This window comes from Rhea americana, unplaced genomic scaffold, assembly GCF_003343005.1.
Source record: "Rhea americana isolate MKP2758 unplaced genomic scaffold, rheAme1 scaffold_14, whole genome shotgun sequence".
NCBI lineage: Eukaryota > Metazoa > Chordata > Aves > Rheiformes > Rheidae > Rhea > Rhea americana.
In genome coordinates, this window is record NW_028185483.1 from 6,015,867 (window position 1) to 6,029,133 (window position 13,267).

The 13,267-nt window shown below is 35.6% G+C and overlaps 1 protein-coding gene across 2 annotated transcripts in view; it reads right to left on the reverse strand.

The window, feature by feature from the left end:
* Nucleotides 1–1,622: 1,622 nt before the first annotated feature.
* The window catches only part of GK5 (glycerol kinase 5), a 27,054-nt gene continuing 15,409 nt past the window's right edge, over nucleotides 1,623–13,267 (reverse strand). The window contains exons 12-16 of one of the 2 annotated variants that reach the window (XM_085298634.1): nucleotides 11,779–11,864; nucleotides 8,439–8,542; nucleotides 6,998–7,057; nucleotides 3,988–4,121; nucleotides 1,623–2,624 (exon numbers count right to left, since the gene is read on the reverse strand). In XM_085298634.1, coding sequence (XP_085154760.1) covers nucleotides 2,488–2,624; nucleotides 3,988–4,121; nucleotides 6,998–7,057; nucleotides 8,439–8,542; nucleotides 11,779–11,864 — 521 coding nt within the window. In that variant the 3' untranslated portion in view covers nucleotides 1,623–2,487. The remainder of the gene's footprint in view (nucleotides 2,625–3,987; nucleotides 4,122–6,997; nucleotides 7,058–8,438; nucleotides 8,543–11,778; nucleotides 11,865–13,267) is intronic. The other variant, XM_085298635.1, reaches the window with a different exon arrangement.

The following is a 13,267-nucleotide window of genomic DNA, read 5'->3' on the forward strand; positions in this document are numbered from 1 at the left end:
AAGTGTAATCACTGTTTTGAACCTCTCCACACCAGAAACAAGTAACTTTAGCAATCATTTGAAAGGCTTGGTAGGTGAATTTAACAAGATCCGTTTACATCCTCAATTTGCAGTGAAGTTTCTGCCTTGGAGACCTGAGGCTGATGAGGTTTCATTTCCCGGTTCAGATTTAAACAGTCACAGCTAYAGAGTTATTCAGAATAGGTCTTCCAAAACACCACCTAGACAAAGAGGACTATTTAAGGGCTCAACTGCCTTCTACTTTGCTAGCTGTGCTATAGCAAAGACAAAGACTCAAAGACCACCACAGTGAGAGGGTGCAGTAGCAAGGCACATGGCTACTTATTCAACTGGCACCTCTGAAGGTAACTCAGAAACATTCAGCTCCAATTAGATCTTTAGCTGTGAGCAGAGAGAAAAAAAATCTATCAAGCCCAGTGAAAAAATGATGCTTAGGAAACRAAGATAAAAAGTCAAGGAGCCTTCTTTAAGTACATAATAGACAGACTTGATGAAACTAAACTCCTTCAGCTGGAATAGCATAGGATACCAGTGACTGAGACCACAAACTTCCGCCCAAAATGCCAGACTGAAACCCTGGTCGATTTGGCCTAATAGAATGTTCTTGCCAATAAGGAGAATTTTCCTTAGCAGTAAGGTTGAGATGACAAAGGATATCACAAGCTGACCATGCAGCAGAAGCAGAAGCAGCAGTCCACATGTTCTTACCTTACACCAGAACAAGGAGCAGAGGGAACCTCACCAACAGACTTACTAAAGTTGGAATCTGGATGACCCAACTTTGGATTTTCATGGTCCAAAAAGAAAAGTTAGAAATTTTTATAGGTAACAGCCTGCCATATGACTACAGATCAAGAGATCCATTTCTGGACTTTAGGTCAGGATTCCCATTAAAGTAAATTCAAGAGAGAAAGAGGATCTCAACGAAGATGAGCTTTGAACAGAACTTGATTTAGGTATGTAAGAGTTAGGTATGTAAAGCAGCAAACTGTAAGCTGAGATATCCAGGCCAACTGTAATAACTACAGAAGGGTCAGGTCTACTCACTGAAGACTTGCTTAGTGGGGAGGGCTCCCTGCAAAGTCTTAAAAGAGTTGTAAAGCTAGGCCAACAATTATCTTGAGGAAGAAACTACTTGTGAGCAGAATTTTCTTTCCTTCCATAAYCACAGCCTGTATATAGTCCAACTCCATGCCCAGGAAAAGTGCATCTCTCTTCAAGGAGATAAGGACAGCTTGTGTATATGCTCGTGAGAGTGCATTATGGGTTGCCATGCTGACCCACAGTCTCCCTCAATTTGAAAGATACTAGTAGGGAAAAATAAAGCGCCAGGGTATAGCACAGACTGAAGATTCTGCAGTTTTAGAACTCTGGAATTAATGATTTCATAAAACTTTCCTTTTTGTCTTTGGAGGAAAAGAAAAACAAAAGGTGATGAAGTAATAGAAAAATAAGAAAGCAAATTTTGTATTTCTGAAATGGATTTGCACATACTCCTGAGCAAATTATAGTAATTTAAGGACAAAGCAAATGCATAAGAGTAACTACATATTTATTTAGCTATAATCTATTTTTGAACTATAAAAGAAATTAGTAACTTCAAAAATAAAATGACCCTATTTTAGCTAATCATAACAGAATGATGGGCTTGAAAATATCAGTATTACAAATTTTTAGAAATTAGAGCACCCATACTCACTTTTAACATATTTGCATTAACAGTATTAAAACCAGTATGTTTTTTATAAAATTAAAAAATTTGTTTTTATAAAATTAAATTGAGCCACTGATAGGCCCTGTCAGCTACAAAAATCTTAGAACTTTTTTTCTTTTTTTAATAGAGTACAGAAAGCTTTTTTTTTTTTTTTCCATTTTAATTTAGTGCTTATCCCTAGGCATTACAAGAATGTCATCACACAACTTGGTCAAAGTCAACCAAAATGTGATTATCAGGAAGGTATCTTTATACACAATCAAGTCTACCACACACATACACACACACACACACAAAAAAAAAAAAAAAAGGAACCCCACAAGCAGTCCTTTTACTTTTCTTAGAAAAGCTTAAAAAAAGTTTATGTGCTTTTTGACATTCTTGATGATTAACATATCAAAGCTTTTAAAGATCAGAAAGGGAGGTGAGTTCCTCAGTAGAAAACCCATCATAGGAAAAACCTCCCCATCTCTAGTACATGGTTATAGGATTCAAGCAGCTGGGCCACCCAAAGGAGGTCACTGAAGGGACACAAATGCTGCAGCTGGACTACAGCTGTCATGAGGAGGATACAGGGGTTCATTATAGAGTGATAAGTAATCTAGCAATGGGGGGGGGGGTTTACTGAAGTACCGTATAATTTTATGTATACATGCCATCACAAATTTCATTTTTTACTGTCCTGGTAACTTCAAGGTTTAGTAAATATTAATTTGAACACTTGGATTTTTCCACCATTAAAATGTCTTTTTCTACCAGTGTGCAGTGCGTTGCATTGCTTGTGTCCAGGCATCCAGAGCCGGTTTGTATTCCTCTGAGCCCTTCTGGGGCTCAAAAACAGCTTCTATTTGCCTCAGCTTCTTTAGTTGTTCTTTGTCAGTCCACAATCCTATAAACAGAAAGTTCACTCTCAAGCTCAACTGCAAATACATTATTTTTGAGTTTTTTTAATTTATCTCCAAGAGATCCAAACCAGAAACACAGAAAGAAATCATGACAGGTTTTCTTTATTCAACCAAGAATTTTCTCAGAAGGAAGCATATTTTTTACACTGTGCAACTCCATTCCAATAGCATCCACTTGTTTGGAATCCTGACAACAGCACATCTGCTTAACTGGGATACTTTCCAAGGAACAGCTCTAGTACACTTAAGTTCATTTAGGTTCCATCAACAGTGTGCTTTCAGCCACAGGTCCTCTCAAGCAACAAGAGTCACAGAAACTAAGATTTAGCACTAGTTACTTTCCTACTGCCTTAAAAAAATGGATAAACGGCAGAAAACAGGTGATGTTATCTATTCAGATTAATTCATGCTTTTGGACATCTTAGTCTTGCCTATCCAGCGGACATCTTCGACAGCTTCCTTACAGTTTTAACTGTTCGATAAGTCTTACCTGAGTATGTGATTTTTACCTTCAAGTTGCATTATGTACATATCAAAGCAATTCAATAAAGTTAACATCCATCTACAAAATACTAAAGTAAATCATCGAGAAATGTGAATGTAATGTTTAAGTAAACCATTAAGCAAAACTACAGACTAATTGATTTTTTTTTTCAGTTTTAAGTCTGGTTAACTATATAAATCAATTCTGTACGAGTGAAGCTGGATTTTTTTCTGCTAATAATTCATTTTGTACTTCCATTGTGCTTATTCTTGTGAAAACCGTTAAGGAGGTGGCCTCAGTTCACAGCTTCCAYATGAATGACACAGCTGCATACAAGCGCAGCAGCTTCCTTGTCACATTGTCCATCCCCACATGCACCACTTTGAGCACTACTAATACGGAAAGGGACACAGAGCATCAGAGTCAGGGAAGAGGGAGCGCGCAGAGATAGGATTCACTTCTTCCTTCTCTGGGTGTATTCTTCTGATCATAAACTGATCTCACAAACCTATATGGATGCACTTTTCACATTAAGTTCACTGTCACTATTCATTTATGTAAAACTAACAAACACACAACTGTTCAGGAAATCAGGGTATTACGTTAAAAATGTAAATAAGTTTCTTTATTTGGCTTTTTTACCCTACACTGTTTCTTTGGTCAATCAAGTACTAGTATATGGGTAAAAAAAGCATCACACAAAATGTAAACACTACTTACCTTGATTTCTCTCAGAAATAGCTAAACTAATCCTTCAGGGGGATTTTATGATTATTTGAAATTATGCTTTTTTTAAATTTTTTTTTGGTTATCTACATATCTACATTTTGGGAAAAAAAATGCTGTATACAACGTATACATACCTGATGCAAGGCCTGCTAGAAAAGCTGCTCCAAGGCTAGACATATCTGCAATTATAGGCTTTTCTATTTTCTTATTAATCAAATCAGAAGTCATCTGCATGACAAAGCTATTATTACTGACACCGCCATCAGCTCTGTGTGGGAAGAGGGGAAGAAAAGGTTAAAATATAGGTTCAGTTCAAATGGTTATTGCCAAAATTTTAGAAAACAGCTTTTTGGTTTTCACACCTATACATAAATCTTTCTATCACTCAGGCACAAATGTGTTTCCAGTTTATGGGAAAATTTAGAGGCCAGCACAAGGAGTAAAAAACAAAACACCCCTCACCACACGCACACACACACCACCTTTAAGGAAAGGAGAGGGAGGGAAAAATGAAGACATTTTCAAAACTTGAGATACATCATCATAATTGAAATGTTAGGGTTTATAACGGAACTTTTATATGGTTATCACCAGGATATGGCAACAGTCAAAACCACTATATTAAGCAAATCCTTCCAAAGTGTTCTCAGATCTGGAAAGATAGGATTTTCTCATTACTAGCAAATCTTTGAACTAGTAAGCTAAAATGCCTTCACAGTTGCTTCCCTTTTTATCAGGAAGATGAGAATGAGGCTTTCATCTGTCTTGTCTCTATTTACTTCCTTCTTAATTGCATCATCTCTGAAACCCTTTTAATAGAGCAAAATAGAACTTATCAATGTTGACCTTTAAACAGCTAAGAACAGTTCCTAGAGATGCAAACTAATGCCTCCTGCAGTTGAAAAATAGCTATAACAAAAAATGATCTTTGAATTGTCATACATTGGCTGACTACACCATTGGACTCCAATATCACCCAGTCATATAGCTGTTTTCTACCAAATGTGGTAAAGACATCTGTAGTTTATTACTATAGAAAATGTTGTGTAATAAGACTTTGCTGTTGCTTACCAATTTAAATATGTCTGCCAAAATCTTTTATGCTATGTGTATACCTCCGAAAATCTTTATATAAATGTTTTGTCTGTTTCTAAAAGTGAAATCAGGAGACATTTGCCTGATTAGAGATGTTATGGAGTTTTATTTGTTCGTACATATAGTTAAGAAGTGTTATCTCCTCTACACTTTGGAATAGAAACTTAGTCTGGTAAAGTCACTTCCTTAATGCCAGTGACATGTCTTTTTCTTGTTCTGTAAAAATAAAACATCTACTTGATTCAAGTCACAAGAGAAAAAAAAAATCAAAAAAGAATTTGCAAATATTCAGTTTTATGTAAGCTAGATTTTGTTGCTACATACTTCAGTGTTTCAGTCTGTAGAGCACATACAGCTCAAGGTTCCTATGTGCCGTTAGACTGTGAATGTGCTTTTTTTTTCCACAGCATAACTAAATACTGACACTCAAGGAATCCTGTAACCATGAGGACCATCCTTGAATGGCTGCAGCAGACTGCTACAACACAGGACACGGGGACTAAAAAATATGAGGGCTATTTCCCTTGCTTTTTTCCTCGTGTTGAGACAATCTAAGAGTAGTAATAGGGTTGGACAGATTTAATAAAAACAAAGACAGGAGCTTCTAGAAACCAGAGACTGGGAGAAACAAAGAATACAGGACAATAGCTACAGAGGGAAGGGACATATTCAACACAGGATTAGAATATGAGAGGATCTGAAAACAAAAATTAAAGGGAATGGACAGATATGAAAGGTGTGGGGATAAAAGAATAGGAGAGCAATTTATAAAACTACCGAAAAAGCCATCGAGTATATCTCATTTCTCCCTAATGCTTAATCCACATGATAAATTGCTATGGATCTTAGTTACCTCTATTATAGTCACTGCACGAAGCAGTGATTTTGTATTGTGCAAAACAGAGCATGATCACACAATTTAAGAATTACATTACAATGTAGAATAGATCAGAATTCTAAGATTCCCTAGGCTGCCTTATTTCTAGTATTTGCACACTTCACATTTTGCAATCTGTATTTGATTTCTAAACTTTTACATGCAATTTTCTAAGTAAAATAAGCTTCCTAAGAAGCCAGAAATTCTCAGTACTTTGTATCTCTATTTCTTTTCACTACAACCCCACACCTGGCTGCTTCTTTATCTTGGCCTACAGTGTCCCAGTACATCACGGAATATAGAAACTTCTATCTCCTCCCACCTTTGTAATTTCATCTTTCTTCTACTCCAAATCCTCATTTCTCAACTGTCTAGATGCCTGCCAGCCTATTTCTTTCATGGCATGATTATCAGAATAAAGGACATAACGCTCTCCTGTTAGTTCTTGTCTGTGAAATCACAAGGACCCCTGGCTGTCAGAAGAAGCAATTTCAGAGAGCTTCTCTCAGCATCAGAGGCTTAAGACAGATCACGTCTGCTAGAGGCAATCTCTGAAGTGACTGGAGTTACCAAACTAAGCTTCCACTAATCACGTGCAAGCCAATTTTTCAGCAAAATATAATTCAACCACATTTTTAAATTTTTCTAAGAGGTAGTGAAAAGCATACAGTAGAGATGAGGGGTATCTCACTAAATTTCATTTTCTTCTCTAAAAATTTGCGTATAGCATATTCTTAACACAGAATAGTCTTCTGCTTACTCTCACAATAAATAATTGAAGTCTTCAGAAAAATTCAATCTGACAGATCCAGCACAAAAAAATCCAGTATAAAGGGGTAAAGGAATTTTATAAGAAACGGGAGAATGACCTTCAGAACAGGCATTTCTATGTGCACCCTAATGCTACATACAAACAAAAATTTGCTCTCATTCTTTTAAATGAGGCTAAGTCTTTACTCATCTGCTGACAGCCATCAATGCCAATGATTTAATTAATATCTGACTCTCTTGCAGATAGCCTCTACCGTTACTTTTAAGATTACATCAACATTTGACCTAGTAATCAACCATCTATTTCTCAGTGGTTGCAACATGACAAAATGAGCAATTAAGTTCACATCTGTTTAACTAAAACTCTCACGTGTCAATCTTAAAAGTTACATGGAACTTACCGAATAGTTCGGAGAGGAATGTGTACCCTTTTCACAATGATATCATAAAGCTGTTTGTTTCTTTAAAAAAATATTTAGTTCAATTAAACATTATATACCATATAAAGTGTTTACAGCATCTACACAATCAGAAAATGAAGTACAAAGCAAAAAATACCTCAGTTTTGTCAGAACTACTGCAATACCTAACAAGTTTCCAGAATGGGTAAATTTAAAAAACTGAAAGGCTGAAACTGGCCTCTGCTGTACGTTATTATGAAGGCACAAGTATGGCTAAATCACATTCTATAGCAAGTCACTATAGAAGGTACATTATTCTCATCTAAAATACATCACAGGTCTTCACAGACAGCACACTATAGCTGATATAACAAGTGGTCTGAGTGAGGAAAGTAAGTAACAGAAATGTTATTCAGTTTCTCCAGCTGTCTTTTAAAGGGAAACTCTCAAGGCTGTAAGTTTGATTTGTTCTGAAACAATTCTGCTTAATGATGGCAAATCTAAAACCAAAGAGTTCTTAGCCTTTTTCTGTTCAGGTCTTCAGATGAGATGAGACATTCAAGACCTCTGTTAGACACTCACGCTCCAGGTCAGTTCCATGCTCTAGCAGCAGCTAATGTTTTTCTTACAGTAAAGAAAAAGTTGCTTTAGAAACAGTTGCAGCAAGTTAGAGTTTCACCTTCCTTGAGAGTTTTTTTTTTTTTTTTTTCCTTCTTCTTCTTCTTCTTTGCTGGAGGTTTTTATGCCCAAAGCAGAGCTGCTAACTGCAAAGGATATAAGCACTCCCTAACAGGCCACACTGCAGTGTGAGCCAGGCTTAAGCTATATTCATTTTCAGTTCCAGACATGTTGGCTGAGCTTGCAAGGCAGAAACAATCTGTTTCACAGTTGGTTATTGATGGTGATAACCTCCAGTGACTAGCAGTAATGTGTTTAACCTTGATAGATCTGGAAGTGGTTTTCGATCCACATCTTTAAAGATGTTTAAGATGCCTATTACTATGTTTTATAAAAGCTCAAGGATACGAACTTTAGCCAAAAAGCTACCTTCCAGCTTCAAGGATACTGTAACACAGGTAAGGTAGGCTACAGAGGCTTTCCTTCTGCTAAAACATTGTAGGAGAACAAGGACTAACTTTAAACAAACAGTGTAAGAACACTGTTTAGAACGTGCCAAAACCAATGTAATTTAGGGATCCTTACAAGATTACTTAGTAGCTAAAACTTCGAATTAATAAATACACRCTGGTTTATTTGTAATGTTCAAAGAAGAAAACAAGGATTTGGCATCCAAAAAGCTAGAGCTCCCTCTCAATCTTACTATAATGCACTATTACAACTTATATTTTACAAGTTGCTGAATTCCATGTGTCCATTTGACACAGTTTATCAACATAAATAATAAATACAAGAAAATATAAACAAAATAAGTAAGCTGTACCTGAAAGCTACAGATTCCAATATAGCACGTACAAGATGGTTTCTGGTAGTAGTAGGTTTCAGCCCCAGGAAAGAGGCACATAGATAAGAATCATTCACAGAAACCTACAAAAAAGATTTCACAATGAGTTCAGTGAGTTATATTTGATGGCTTTTGAGAAAAGAGTCAAATAGTAAGGAAAAAACAATAACTTACGACAATTACAGGCAGCATAGTGAAAGAAGAAAATTGAAAACAATACGTAAGCAGTATATAATGTTATTTTAGCTATTCAGTGAACAGTTTAAATAGTTTCTTTCAATAGCAAAAGGTTTCTTGTAAGTGATTTCTTCTGAATTTTATATATTAAATAACATGAATCTACAGAACAGCTTTTTAAAAAAATACAGTATAGACTTAAAGTGTCTAGCACAGGGAACACTGGTATTGCTGTTCTCTAGCAAGACTTCACTTATTTATTTATTAAAACTACTGGAACTGCTGAAAGATGGACCGAGTTCTTAAAACAGCATTGAAAAGGCTGTTAATTATTTTCATTAATTTATACTACAGTGTTTTCAATRGCAACAATGTAACAAATTCTGACTAAAATTCTAATAATCAGTAAGTTGTCTTTTCTTTTGCAGGAGAACTGGAGGACAGATATACAAATCTCCTTTCTATTCCTCCTCTGCTTCCCTAGTGAACTTCATGACAAAATATTAATTTATTGGTTCATAACTGGTTTGTGACAACCACACACACTGTAGGCAGTTATTTAAACCTAAACCAACTCTTCTTGTTGCATTTTGTTAGATATAAGTTACGACAACACTTACCAGAAGTTCAAATTTCATGTGTGTAAAACACACACGCACACTTATAAAATAAAGAAAATGCTAACCTACATAAAAATAAATATGCATGGACAGGTATATATGCAGCAGCCCAGCAATGGAAAATGCTGAACTATAACTTGTTCTTACATGTTAGATGATCATCTAAGCAACTAACAAAAAACCTGTATGTGCGTATAGGGGGTAGAAGGAGAAGAGACAGCTAGTGATCAGAAGGAAAACTGGCATTTTATTAAAGTATATAAATTAAAGAAACCTTTGCATTTCAATTCAAAGAAAGCATTCTATTTTTTAACGTACAAGTACTCTTTCCATTCTAAGACTGGAAACATTTGCTCAGCTCATTAGCGTAATAAGGATCCATTGTTTCCAAGTTTACATATTTTCATATACAAGACAATATATCAAAAAGCATGGACTCATACTCTAGTTTATCTTGACAGTGAGTTATCTTGAAARAAGCAGTGTTTAAAAAAAAAATGAAAGAAAGAAAAAGAAAGAAAGAAAAAAAAGTATGCCTGTGTGTCAATCTGTGCATATGCATGCATGCCACTCGAAAAAAAGCCTGTTAAGTTTTTGCTGCTACTATCAATCACACCAAATTCAGTTTGGAAAATTTTGTTTCTAGAAGAATAGGTAAGATGAAAAAAAAAGATTAATCCACATACTCAGTTTCATACATATTTCCATAACTATGCTCCTCTCAGTGTACTGTATCACAGCAGTATAATTCAGTAAGAAACAAACCACATTTTTATTACCATAATATGGATTAGTAGAGAACATTTTACTCTGTGTTGGAAATAAACACACAGAGTTCATAAAAATCCTAACCACTATCATTTGGAGGTCTAAGAAACATACAAATTTGTGTTAGAATCCAATTACTGAAGTAGAATAGATATGCTACAGTTCTAGAAGTATTCACTCTGTTTACATCCCTTTTCATACCATTTAATCCACAAGGTAGCTGGGCTCTCTGTAGAGGAAATGAAACTCATGTGCCTTCTTCAATTAACATTAGGTAATGTTAAGTCTCTTTAAAAAAGTCAAAATTAAGCCCCCAAACTAACCAACCAAAAAAGTCCACCATCCTCATCATGGGAATGATCAAACTGAGCACTGCAGACCAATAGAAGGGAAAAAAAACAAAAAACAAAACAAGAAAACCCAAAACGCTACTTTTGAATCTATACAAAAAGATGAGATGGCAAAACTCAATACTGATTAGAAATGCAAAAAAAAAAGACCCAGTATCTTGTGGAAATAAATTGGTATTATTATACTGGCAAATCTACAAACAGAAAAAGCTATGCTGATGAAAGCGTGTTCTCAGCTAGATTACCTCACACTGCTTAAGGAAGTAGCGCAATCAGATGAAAAACGTTTGGAGCTCTGCACAATACCTAAACTAGCAACAACTGTATTAGAAAAACCCGTTTATTTCCATCCTGCAGGAAGGTTTGCCTAACAGCTGTGACTTGCTGTCATATTTTGTGATGACAAATCACTAATTATTATTACCAACTGACAAGCCTATAAGGGGAGCAACTGCTCTGTAGCTGAATAGGCAGTATGTCAACTCTGCAACTATCACAATTTGTCATTTAACGTATTAACTGAAATTCCCATCAATTCCATTCTCAACTAATATGCTAGACTGAACTACAGCATCAATATTGCCCTTTGTTGCCTCTGCACAGGGACAGCAACTCAGCTCCGTAACTAAACCTGAGAAGGATCATAATCAGAGATGGAAAAGACAAGCATACGGATACACAGTTTCCAGCATAAACAGAAAGTAAACAGAAAGCACCCAGAGCGTGTGACCCAAAGGGACCAAAGTAGTGGCATGAAGTCCCTAAAATAAAGAGGAAGTTACAAGAAAGCTACTGAGAAATAAGGGGAGCAAAATGGAGAACAAACACCAGGAACTCCTTATTATACTCACTACTGTCAGTAAAAATAGCAACAAAGCAGTAACCCTGTAGTAAAACAGGGGAATACATAATCCAGATTAAAATTGGGTGTTCCAAAAAGCAATCTTACTCATATTTAAGCACTCTGCTGAATTGCAATCTACATCTTGAAAAGAGGTAAAATAAAATGGATTATTTTAGCACTGTGCTTAGGAACTATTATCTCAATAAAAGCTCTCACGAGACAAACGTACAGGTTTGTTTTCTCTCTCTGTACACACAGCCTGTGTTACTTTGGGTATGTCATTTGGTTTATCTGTCCCTCATTTCTCCATTTGCAAACTGGAACTAATTTTCCTGCTTCCTAGGCTTTTTTCTTGTAGTGGGAGGTTTTAAGCATTCTAATACCACAGTAATCTGCATAGGTTGTGTTGAGGGACACAGCCTAAGAGCCTGAGTAGCACACAGGTGATAGAATGCAGAGTGATAAGACAAGAATTATTATATGTAAAGAGGATGTAAGTTATGCTTTTAATCAGACTATTAAGAATATATTCTTAATTATAGTAAGAACAACAATTTTACCTGAAAACTTGGAACAAAACAAACGCCTTGAGAATCAACAATACTCCGTGCCATTTTTGCTGTTTCATCTACATTGGTGAAAAGATCTGTAAAGATGCATAGGTCATATGCTTTTGCTATTTACTTTTATTTATAAATCATTAAGAGACAAAAATCCAGAGTGAGACTATTTCCTTTTGTAGTATTTCTCAACCAACACATTCTAAGGGAAAGCAACTATTTCATTTCCATCAGTCACATAAAAAAAACCCTTTTATAGACAGACTAAATTCAAAAAGACACTCTCCTATCTTCTACGCTATAGCCTTTTAATCTTCACATCCTGTAAGAGCACCATTAGTTTTCTAGACAAACAGATACAAATGGGAATCAAGAAGGCTAATAACAGCACTCAAATATATTAAAATCCTGGATGTTGCAAAACAAAATATTTTTTTTCTTAGAATGCTGTTGTCCACTCAAGCACTAAATGACTACAAAGTTCTTATTACCAACCACGTTTTATTAGCAAATGCGATATTTTTATAAATGACTCACACTGAAGTACAAATAAGGTAAGTCCTAATACCAACTCTGATATACATTACTGTTATTCATCTTTCAGCCTGATGCCTCTCCCTTCAAAACGATCTACRGACATCCCCTCTTTAGCTCGTTATTCACTCAGAGGCAATTCTCATATGTACATCACTCTTCTGTAGTTTAATTAATGATTTCCTTATGTGGCCATATAACATGGTTTACAGAACACTAGATAAGTGAATTCTACCGCTTTTTCTTGTCTAAGCAGTAAATTCTCCTATGAAAGACAGATTAATCTAGCTCAATTTACCCTTGGAAAACATATCTTACTAATTTAAGCAGTTCCAATTTACTCTTGTATCATTAATAAATTTGTCTGAACGCTTTGCAGTTTACAGGGCTAGGACTAATAAGCCTAAACCACATCTTTTCCTTTTTGTTATAGTTGCTATTATTGAACTACATAGCACCACTATGGCAGAAAAGAGTGTGGAAAAACAGTAAGATCAACTTCACCTTGCAATTTCACATTATCACTTCTTCGAAATCCTTAGACAGAAGGATCTCACCAAAAGAAGCCAATTAAACTAAGCCTGCCCTGCTACAGAAACTCCTATTTCCAAACTTTTGCTCCTATTACATATCTCACCTTCACCCATGTGGAGCCTCATCATTCTAACTGAAAACTCAGTTCTGAGGCCATCAGTTTACCTTAGGTTCCTTTCCCATTGTTTCTGTACAGCAAAAGTTTTCCCCTTCTCTTCAGCTGCAAAACTGACAAAATTTTCTGTATTTGGTATCATTTTCTATCCCACACTAGTCCTTCCAGTTAGCATTCCTATAGATACATGTTTTTTTTCCACAGAACACTTAAAATTCACCTTCTCTGCAATCATATTTCCAGAAAATAAAGATATTGCTTATTAGTCAGTTTATAGCAATACACCTGCTTTTTTTTTTTTTTTTT